Source organism: Diabrotica virgifera, chromosome 7 (assembly GCF_917563875.1).
Source record: "Diabrotica virgifera virgifera chromosome 7, PGI_DIABVI_V3a".
Classification (NCBI taxonomy): domain Eukaryota; kingdom Metazoa; phylum Arthropoda; class Insecta; order Coleoptera; family Chrysomelidae; genus Diabrotica; species Diabrotica virgifera.
The window spans coordinates 229436805-229449048 of record NC_065449.1 but is presented as its reverse complement, the minus strand read 5'-3'; the positions used below and the strand labels follow the sequence as shown (position 1 = coordinate 229449048).

At 32.4% G+C, this 12244-nt stretch overlaps 1 protein-coding gene across 3 annotated transcripts in view; it reads left to right on the top strand.

Annotated features, from left to right (window-relative positions):
• Positions 1 to 12244, top strand: part of LOC114344313 (serine/threonine-protein phosphatase 4 regulatory subunit 1) — a 669156-nt gene that overhangs the window by 54353 nt on the left and 602559 nt on the right. For all 3 annotated transcript variants that reach the window (XM_028295161.2, XM_028295168.2, XM_028295154.2), the window contains one exon: positions 1361 to 1463. In XM_028295161.2, the coding sequence (XP_028150962.2) occupies positions 1361 to 1463 (103 nt within the window). The remainder of the gene's footprint in view (positions 1 to 1360; positions 1464 to 12244) is intronic.

Genomic DNA, 12244 nt, shown 5'->3' with positions numbered 1-12244 from the left:
TGGAGCCTTAGGCTACGGCTCCACGGGCGAGAAATTGACGCTAGCAGTAGCAGTAAAATGAACTTAAGGTTCCGCGGAACGGAATGGGAATAGCCGAACTGAACCGACTACGCACAAGTCCTGTAGTCGGTACAGTTCGGCTATTCCTATTCCGTTCCGCGGAACCTTAAGTTCATTTTACTGCTACTGCTAGCGTCAACTTCTCGCCCGTGGAGCCGTAGCCGTAGCCTAAGGCCAGACACGCGATAATTTACGGCTTCGTAAAAGCAGTAAGCGCTGTAAAAAGCATGGCCAGACGAGGATGTAAATTGTGTCGCGAGATGTAAATACAACGTTTTGGTCGGTTTTGTGACGAGATGAGCTACAAATTTGGACCAGGTCCCTTCGTTCTCGACACGACGCCAAAGATGGGCCCGTTCGATGTTGCTGCGCGATATTTTACAGCTCAGTCTGGCCATCCACTACTCTCAGGCTAAGGCCACACGGGCGATAATTTTGCGGCGCCGTAAGAGCAGTAAACCTGACGAGGCATTGGTTGACTAACTCCTATTTCATCTAAAATTGGTGGAGGAGTTAGTCAACCAATGGGTTTACTGTTCTTACGGCGCCGTAAATTATCGCCCGTGTGGCCTTTCGCTCACCGTGGAACCCATTTTCGCGCTTCATCTTACGGCGCCGTAAATTATCGCGTGTCTGGCAATAGCAAAAGGTCACACTGGCGATAATTTACGGCGCCGTAAGAGCAGTAAACCCATTGGTTGACTAACTCCTCCACCAATTGTAGATGAAATAGGAGTTAGTCAACCAATGCCTCGTCAGGTTTACTGCTCTTACGGCGCCGCAAATTATCGCCCGTGTGGCCTTAGCCTTAGGCTAACATACCTCGTGGCAACACATTTTTAAAATTTAATTTATCATGTAATCAAAAGGTTATTGCATCTAGATAATATGTGGCTCGTTTCTATTACTTTCAAGATGTTTCACTGATGATGGTCCGACTAGACCGAAAACGTTTTAAACAAAATTTTCAACCATTTGGATAATTTTTAAAATTGTATAATACATATGTAGATACCATCATCAGAAGTGTTTACTTCATTTTAAGTGTTTTACGTATGGAACGGTTCTCAGACCTTTAAAATATTCGAATTCATGACATAAGCATAAGCCTTTCTATACCTATGACTAGGCCGACGAGAAATTGTTCATATAGAATATAGATTCTAATTATTGATAAAAACAAGAGGTTCATTCTGCGTAAAAATCGGCTAGTCAGTGGTATTATTTCGTTCAAATTAAGACAAAAAATATCTACTATAATAATAATTATGAATAATGTGTATTATGTTTGCTTTTTCAGGATTTGAGCAGGGAGACTGCCCATTCGGTAACGCAGAAGATGAAACTGCTTTTACCCCGTTGATGCGTATCCAGAAATACGCTAAAGGTCCAATACCATTAAGGTAAGATTTTTCTTAAGTTGATTTTATTTCATTTTTAAAATAAATAGTTTAGATCTAGATAATAGCTGTACTGCACCTCACCATGGACTGTTCCAAACACTTTATAGTGTACAACACAAATCGACTTGGTGGATGGATCAGATCTTTCTCTTCTGAAGCTATATTAGTGTGTTCATATTTTTTTCATTATCAGTAAATTCATCTGTCGTTTCTTTGTTTTGTTTTATTGGGCATACTTTTTCATTCTTGGTACATTGGTACTCGTGTCGTTCGCATCCACCAATATTTATACATACTTATATGTATTTCAGATATTTTTTACAATCGCGTTTCTTATATTTGACAACTGGAGGATTTAGTTAGAATAAATTTGTTTTTTGTGTTTTATTAATGTAATGTGAAGGCTTATAGAGACATAAATTAAATAAATTTATCAATTTATTTAAGCTTTTTTAGTTGTTGGAGTTCTATAATAATCTTTTTTAAGACGAAGTAAGGTGAGCCATGATATTTTGACGGTCAAATTAAAAGACGTTGATTAAAAAATGGTATAGACGTAAAAATTAAAAGAAATTTATAGTTTTATTAAAAATTTTTTGAAAAAATATATATTATAAAAGATTTACCATTCAAATCTCTGATTCGAAAAAGGGAACTAACTTCGTCCCGAATAATCGTAGGACGACTTTTTTTAAGCTTGTCAGCTTTTCAAAGATGAAAACTAATTTTTTCCGGGCCATAACAAAAAAGTTATTCAAATAAAATTGTATAAGCAAAAAATTGAAATGTTTTTGTATTTACGTTTTGCAATGTTAGAAATGGTTTTCTCTAACTTTTTTTAAATTCTGTTGATATTATCTTTCTCTATCTGTGTGTCTTGCTTATGAACCCGCAGAATCATTGTAATTTTAAACACATTTTTAAGACTATAAGACCCAACATTTCATGCAATATCAAGGTTGTAGGTTCATTTTTTACAATTATTATTAATACTTAATGAAAATTAAGAATTCTTAGGTGTTACAGTTTTCTAAGCAACAAATTAGAAAATTAGCATTCATAAATATTTATCAGCTTCACACGCGTTCTCACTGGTAGATGAAAGTTCTTAAAATAGTGCATTTTTGGTTTTAAATTGTTATGGTCTGTTTTTAAACCAAGAGGAGTAATTCAAATTTACCGCGCCCTAATACTTGTTTGTAATCGGTCCAACCTCAAGCAAGTTTACTCCACTGTTATGAAATTTTGATACTAATGACATTTATGAAATGTTAACACTACTAGCCTTTCATAGGTTAATTAAGTTATATCGGCGATTTTTTGTGTTTTCTGCGTTATTCCTTTAAATTTTAGATTTTTAGTATACTTTTATATAAAAATCAGTTGTTTTTAGAACTCTTTAGCGACATATTGGGTCTATTGAATAAAAAGAAGTATTTGCTCTTACTACCTCGTATTTAAGTATTTACTTAATAGTAATTAAATAAAGCATTAAAGAATTGACTTTATTTAATTACTATTAAGTAAATACTTAAATACTTGTAAGTAAAAGCAAATACTTCTTTTTATTCAATAGACCCATGAGTATAATATAATATGTATGGATTACCGTCAAAAGCCGATATGATCAACCAAAAAAGAAGATGTATTTGGTGATTTTTCTAGTGACTTTCTTTAGTTTACTCCTCCTGGTTTAAAAACAAACCATAATAATGTAAAAAGTACACCGAACCCACTCCACGAAACACAGACGTTTGGGTTATTGAGGTATTGGGACCGTGCAAGTTCGGCAAAGCGACATCTATTTCTACGCTCTGCAACTTTATTCGTACTTCTTATTGGCTAATTATATTAGTCCTGGTTACTGGATAATTGTCAAAGCCATAGTACAAAAAAATAATAAGAAAAAATAAGATTCAGATACCTTCGGATGACAAAGCGGGGGAAATTGTGACCCCAGCGTATGTTTTTCGTTGATAAATTCAAAAGTACATATTTTCAATTTTTAACTCATTATTTTTTTATTTGACTTTAATATCATTCTAGATATCCTCATATTTTGAAATAAAAAAAATTCTCTATATTTTACGAATAAAAAATATATTCTGAAGTTGATGTTTAGTAAAATAACGTCTATAATGTGTAATTCCAAGTAGTTTTACGCTAATGACGTCGACTTTGCAAAGTAACAAGACATTTACTCAACATACACACTACACATGACACTAATACTCATGTTGTGACTGGCTGAATGACATAAAATCCATGCCATAAAAAAATTAAAAATTAAAAAAAAAACTTCATTTTTTTGTTAAATGTCATTTTTGACATTTTTGACCTGGGGTCATTTTTTCCCCTCTTGGTCATCCGTGTAACAAAAAAAAGAATGTGTGTGTACTTTGTACGCACGTAAGAAGTTATACTTCTATTATATAATTTTAACGAAGTAATTGTATTCTATTTAAATATTAAACTAACTTTCTTATCTACCACTTTCAAAAATTTTTTATTAAAACAACTAAAAAAAAAATGAATCGTAGAGGATTGGAACCCGGGACGTTTCGAACTCTGACCGAACGCTCAACAACTAGACCACCGAGGTCATGTGATTGACAAGTACGTTTCGGATATAATTATGAGTGCAGCTGATCTCACTACTACCAACTTTGTTAAATTTCGAAACAGTAATTTCACTTTTATTTAATAATGGTACGGTAAACAATCCTCATTTTTTAATATGTTATTCCTTACAAAAATACCTTTAATTTAAGCACAAATAATTAAAAATCGTAAATTTGGGTCAAAAGTTATTAACTTTTTAAGAATTCCCATATAAGAGCCCATGTTAAAACTTAACTTTGACCCTTAATAGTAATTAAACGGCACGGTAAAACATTTTTAAAAAAATCAAGTCTTAGTTTTTTTAAGTAAACTATAACATACTAAAATTTCATGCAAATTCTTTATTTCTTTGCCGAAGGTGTAGAACGTCATTAAACTTGTGATATTTTGAAAATTGATCAAATTATTTTAATTTTGAATTGAAATGATTTAAGTGCACTTTACATCAACAATAAATTGAACAAGAAATTGACAAAGTTATTCAAGGCCAAATTTGACGAGTACAAAATGTATGGTTTGTAAAAGAAAATGAAGGAATTTGATGAAATAGAACAATTGGATATGTTTTATTTTGTCAAATTTCTTTATTTTCTTTTTATTCACGGCAAAATTGGATGTAGAATTGTGTTTTGTATAAGCCAAATTTGACCTTGAATAACTTGTTGTCAATTTCTTATTCAATTATTGTTGATGTAAAGTGGACTTTAGAATTGAAAAAAAATACAACAAAACATATAGTAAGAAAACAATATATTAGGTGAATATTGATGGTAATCAAATTATATAAATAAAAGTATTACATTATTACATACTATGTATTTTGGCAGATCAAACAGGTAGGTTTATACCCATGATACATTAACAATTATTACGTACCTGTTGCTTTTAAAAACTATTTAAAAGTCACTACAATATTATAAACTGTTTTGTTTCTGTCCTCACAACAATAAAACTAATATATTATACATTTGTTTACCTTTATCTTTTCCTCCAAACCACAGCTGTCCTACAGCTGCCATATTGGATAATTTTTGACATGTCATTTGAACATCCAATCAGAACAAAGTTATAATGCGCGTATGCGCCTGGGTGATGCGTATGCGCCTGGTTTTAACATATAAAAATTCACCCTCATCGCGCGTAAAGAAGTATAACTTCAAAAAGGTTGGTCATCGGAAGGAAGGTTAAAACGTAAACAATTGTATGTAGTAAATAAAATTAGTTATTAAAATGCAGTACTGCAAGCAAAATACAATTAATTAAATTTACCTTTGTATAATAATTGCATATCATATCAATATTGTGGAGCAACATATAATTTTTCTTCTTAAATGACAGTAGATATGAAATGTACGTCAATTTGACAATTTCAATTGACAATATGAATTATTTAAGAAAGTTACAATATTTCTCCGCTATTCGCGCACGATCGTTTCTCAATTCCCTTCCAAGTACTTGCACACCGCGAATAGTATTTTATTTTCTTTTACCTTATCCATTCCTACAAAAGAATACAATGGATTTATTCCGCTTAGGAAAATATGCACGATTTTTCTTATTTTATGATGGAAGCTACGTTCATAATTAAAATAAAAACGTAAAAATATACCGTCACGAGTCTACGCTATTTTTAAGTCTGTTATACTTTAAAATGTTTAATAAACTGTCCAAGCTTTCGCTATATTGGAGACTTTGTTTTGCTTCCGCGATCACATAATAAAAATAGTTTGTTTATTTTACAATTGTATTGTGACAACCGTGTCCAATTTGGAAGTCCAAACTTCATAATTATTAATTGTTTTATTTATACTTCATGTAGAATGATTTCTAGAAGTTGGTTAAAAATCCGAAATGTCACAATTAAAATCATTTGAACAATAATATTCACTCTGAATATGGTTTAAGTCACAAGAAAAAATTTGTCAGCTTAATTAAGATAATGTTTTGAAAAATATAGTTTTCCTTATACAATAGACAATAAAGATAATACTTTCAGGATTTTATATTAAAAATTATCTACTATAAAAATTAAGAAATTTTGGAAATATGAGAAAATCAAAAAAATACCCAATTTGAGTTTTAAATAAAAGACGTAATAAGGAAGTATCTTTGTCAATCTATTGTCCCAATATTCCCAACTTATGATCGGGATTATTTTTCTGTTGTGAGATGTCTATTTTCAAACATCATAGACGAAAAAAGATTTGGCAACATAGCCTAGTAGGCCAGAGAGAATTCGGCCAGACAGGTCACGACTTTAGTAAAGGCGTTAGTTTTACAGAGATGTACAGGATGGCCCATCTAAAATTGTTAGATAAAAATGTACATAATATAGATCTGACGTTAGTATTAGAGCATTAATAATGCGCCTTCTCCTGTCTTCAGTATCTCCGATGCTATTCTATTTGATCCCGGTGATTTATTGTTCTTTTATGTGTCTATTGCTACTAATAGTATTCTGGCTTAGAAAATGGTATTCTCGCTTAGCAAATTCCCATAAACAATTATAAATATAACTATGTTAGCGATATGTACGAGAATTATACAGGGTGTCCAGAAACTCTACCGACAAACGAAGACAGGAGATTCTTCAGATAATTTTAAAACAATTTAGCTCAATTCATTTAGTCCGAAAATGCTTCCTAAGGGAGCTAGAGCTCTTTGAATGTATGTGAATGGTGTCTTGTAATTAGTTTTTCTTAAATATCTCCAGAACGCTTCAATTTAGAAAAACACAAATCAGTACACATATTTATCTTCCAGAGATAAATCGATTCCATTCATTGCGAATTTTCTAATACGATCATAGGCGTCCGTTTTGGGTAGGGTAACGGATATTTTATAACATAACTTTGTTGTCTTTAAGCATTTTTGACACTGGATTATTAAATTGTGAGGTATTCTAGTACTAAAAGGTACTCTTGCTTTAAGTCGGTAGGACACACGTTTTTCTAGAAAAATCGATTTGAAAATTTTTAGTTTTTTGAATCTGAATAAAAATTGAAAATTTTTTTCAAAAAAACGGTGTATTTTACCAACTTAAAGAAAGGGTAACTTTTAGTACTAGAATACCTCATAACTTAATAATCTAGAGTCAAAAATGCTTAAAAATTAAAGACAAAAATGTTATGCGATAAAATAACCGTTGACCTACCCAAAACGGACGCATATGACCCGTACTAGAAATTCGCAATTAATGAAATCGATTCATCTCTGAAATATAAATAAACGTACCATAAATCGGATTTCTAAATATTTTTTTTCTGAAATTTTTTTTGGAAATTCAAAAAAAGAAAAATTTTCAAATCGATTTTTCTAGAAAACGGTGTATTCTATCGACTTAAATCAAGAGTACCTTTTAGTTGTAGAATACCTCACAATTTAATAATCCAGAGTCAAAAATTCTTAAAAATTAAAGATAAAAAAGTTATGCGATAAAATAACTATTGACCTACCCAAAACGGACGACTATGACCGGTACTAAAAATTCGCAATGCATGAAATCGATTTATCTCTGGAAGATAAATATGTGTACCAATTTTTGGTTTTCTCAATAGAAGCGTTCTGGAGTTATTTAAGAAAAACTAATTACAAGACGCCATCTTCAACGAGCTCTAGCTCTCTTAGGAAGCATTTTCGGACTAGGTGAATTGGGTTAAAATAACTTAAAATTATCTGAGGAATCTCCTGTTTTCATTTGTCGGTAGAGTTTCTGGACACCCTGTATAAACGAAAATACTAACCTTTTTTATGTTTATTGAACAAAAAAATTGAAATTATCACATAATTTCACCATTCAATGCACCCTTGGTTAAGAGGTGCAACCACTCTCCTAGTTTATTATTAATGTATCGACCAATTTCATTTGTAGACACTTTTTGACCCGACATGTTCGATGGAGTTCATGCCTGGTGAGTTGCCGGGCCATGAAAATAGAGAAATTTTTTTATCTTATCAATGAACTTTTAATGCTTTTAGCCGTTTGCAAGGTGCTCCATCCTGTATAAAAATCTTGCGAACGTTACGAAACCATTCTTTTATTTTTAAAGCCAGTCTTGTCTGCAGGACTCTTTTGTACTGGTCCTGTCGCAAGATTTCTACTACATAAACGTCACATTCCTTTGCCAGTCATTACAGACCAGACCATTACTGAGGTGGGATACTTAATTGCTTTTATTACACTCCTCTTTTGTCTTAGGGCAAAGTGGTCCTCATCATCCGTAATTTAAAATGTTGCTTCACCACTAAATCAAATGTACAAATGCGAATAAAAATTATAAAGTATGAAAACAAAATGATTTGTATTAAGTCCACTATTTAAACAAATTGACCCAAGCCAACTGTCTCAAGCATATCTTGAGCAATTGGGGCGTTAGTTTAAGTTAGTTAACAGCATTCGAATTTGATCCCCATGCTGTACAAATTTTGGCCACTGACACTGAACATTCTGCTTCTTCCAATTTATTCCCTGTACAGTCCGTCCAATATACTTACCGTTGCACGTCATCCGCGTCATAGCCCGTAACGTCACATGATATTAACACGAAATATTTAGGCGGTAGTTCTGTTCCTTTTTAGAATAATTTAGCCGAGTACACATTTGGACAACAATGTCAACTTAGATCTCTGATGTAGATAATGACGTGCAACGGTAAGTATATTGAACGGACTGTATCTCTGTGTGTGTTACACCTCTTTTACACCCAAACTCTTTAAAATTCGTTGCCCTCTGAGGGTGACTGAAAGCTTTTTGCCACACCGACCCTTCCGAGGTGAGGACGTTTCTGTTTAAGATTTTGACTCAACCTTCAAACTAACGACTGAGATACAGCAGATTTTCTTGCCATTTTTCATTGGCGATATGTGGTAGTTTCTAATAGGATAGTAACAGAAGAGATTTGCTCAACAGAAAGATCTTTACATATTCCTATCTAAAAATTCCTTAACTGTCTTGTTTTATGATTATAAATTCAAATTAACATTAACAACACTCACCACTGAAAAGTTCATAAAAGTTGAACACCTATCACTAATTTAAGTAACTTAAGTTGATAAAACTCGAGTTGATGCACACTTTTAGTACACGCTATTGCCATCTGTCAAGTTTTTACAACTCAATCAAAAAGTTTCATCATTTTTAAGTTAATGGTTATTATCATGATTATTCACAAATTGTTGTGCAACCCATTCAGCAGCTCTGTCTCACTGTAGGGATAATTTTAAGGTGCTTGAATTTAAAAAGAAAACTGAAATTTCTATACTATATTTACAATCAAGATGCAGTAGAAATAAACAAACCAAGACACGTTAAATGTTACTAGGAACGCTCCCGAATCATAATTTACAATGTAGTCCATTCTTTCACGGTTTTTGCTCTAAATTTTAAAGAACCGCTTGGATTGACATGAAATTTGGCATACGTATAGCTTACATGTCAAAGAAAAAAAAAATGATATTGTGCCGATGTGTGCTTTTGCCCTGGAGGTGACTTTCCCCCCGTCTTGTTGGTGAAAAAATATATGTCCAAAATAAGTCCGGAAATGGGTAAACTGACTAATTTTAAGTAACTTTTGTTCTATAGAGCTTTTTCGCCAAGTCAACACTTTTCGAGTTATTTGCGAGTGAATATGTTCATTTTTCAACAAAATAACCACATTTTTAGACGGTTTTTCGCAAATAACTGAAAAAGTAAGTATTTTGTCGAAGAAAACGTTCTTAGCAAAAATATAGCCTATAAAAAAGTAAAAAAAAAATGGTGTACGCGCTAGGTCTCTGGATCTCGTAGAACCAGAGTTATAGCCAATGAAAAATAGGTTCATATTCACCAAATTTCAAATAGAATATTTCGACGTAAAATATCCAAAAAATTAAGCACTTTTTGGGAAAAACCCATTATAACTTTTTTAAAGTGTTTAAAAAAAGCTTTATTCCTGTTTTTACAAAAAGTCTCTAGCTTTAAATTTAAGCAAGTTACGCTCAAAATAAAGTTGGTCCCTTTTGTTTGTGCAAAAAAAAAAATCGGGAAGGCCACCCCCTAATTAGCAACTTAAATGAAATTAATCGTTACCGCTCCACAAATTATTTTACTTATGTTGTGTTTATATGATCTGTAAGTTTCATCGATTTAAAGCGCTTATTTTTAAAAAAATTTGGTTTCAAAGTAAAATTTTAAAAAATTCTAATTTTGAAAAATATGCTTTTTTTCAAAATAACTTAAAAACTGTTAGAGATACCAAAAATCTCGAAAAACAAAAAAAGTCAGATTTGCTTTTCTGAATATTATGTATTTTTTTGTTTTTCAAAAGTCAGACACAAAGTCAACAAAAAAAGTCAGATTTGCTTTTCTGAATATTATGTATTTTTTTGTTTTTCTGTTAAACAAGAATTGATTGAGATTTGGTGTTTTTAAATTTGCATACATTCGTGATCAGTGACTAGTTCGACCCCTTTTAACTACAGCCCTTTCAATAATAAGGACTTTGAACCCATGAAACTTACAGATCATATAAACAATATATACACGAGTCAGGAAACTTGTGAAGTCATAACGATTAAGTTCATTTAAGATACTAATTAGGGGGTGATTTTCTCGATTTTTGTACCAAAACCAAAAGGGACTAACATTATTTTGAGCGTAACTTGTTTAATTTTGATGCTAGAATTTTTTTTTATAAAACAAAAATGAAGCTTTTTTTAACCCAGATATGCCCATTATGTCTACTTGTGATTTTAATTATTTTTTTTCTTATAATTGTTTAATTTAGGGTAAACTAAAATATATTAGACGAAAATAAAATTAATTTTTTTGATAAATATACAAAATTTTGGGCGTCCTATATGTAGGACGATGGGCACTGAAGGGTACCTACATTAACTATACACTTTTTGTACGGTATACCAAAATACATTTGACGTGGAGTCCTTTGTCGCATTTTGAACATCTGGTGATTGTTCTTTCATGGCAATGTGCACAGCGTGTTTGCTTATTTTGAGGAATTACCAAATGATCCATACGATCAAACCTAATGTCTAAACCTTCGGTAGATAACTTATGACCTTTCGAATGTGTTTCTTTTTTTTTTATTTTGTAATAATAGCGTAGTGGCTACTCGTCTTCGGAACCTTAACTGATCAAGGTCCCCACCTCTTTGTATATGCAATGCAACTGCCAAGAATTTTGCAGAGCTACATCAATACAGTGTGCCACTAGCGGGAAATACCATTTCTTGCTCCTCAGTGAAATTCTATAAAGGCTCAAATTTTGGTCACATCTGTCTACTCCGCCCATGTTTGCATTGTACAAGTTTATCAGATGTGGCTGCGACACCTAAAATATTATCAAATGTCATGAAACTAAGCATGTTGTTGAAAATAAAAAATACATGCGTTTGTAATAATAATCTAAAAAACTATAACTTACCTGAATATTTGTCCGTTCTTTTCGTGAAAATATTTTCACCCTATGCAGGAGGTTTACGCCTACTGCATTTGAGCACAGGGTGACAATGCTGTTGTCATACCACTTCACGATAATAATGTTCTGGTTTTCTGTTTTTTGAAATCGAAAACGCCTCGAGCTTCCTTTTTTATTTCTTTTGAGTTTGTCAGTGGCCCATTAGGTATGCGATTTTCACGTATTGTTCCGGTAGCGTTGAAAGTTTTCTCCCATAGCAATTCTAACAAAGACAACGTGGAAAAGGAATTATCAAAAAATAGGTGCATCCATTTATTAGGCCACCTAGTTCTTAAAACGTCAGCATACTCCAAAACAACAGATGGCCCTACTCCATAATCAATATACTTTTCGCTAATATTTGTGGTAGCACCTTGGTAAGGTTCCATCCAATTTACGTAGCCTAATCTACTTGCTCCTACCCAAAGTTCGTAGCCATAGCGAATTGGCTTATTGTGAATAAATTTTTTGCAGCCATGGCGGCCGTAATATGGTACCATGGCTTCGTCAACACAGTGCATTTCCTCACATTTACCAAATTTCAAAAATGCAGCATTGAGATGATCGAACAATGGCCTAACTTTGGCAAATTTGTCGGATGTATTTATAGTGACGTTGTCAGTTAAGTGAAAGTGAGATAAAATATATTCAAATTTATTTCTTGACAAAGCTTCAGAAACCAGTACATTGTGACTGTCTCTTTCGT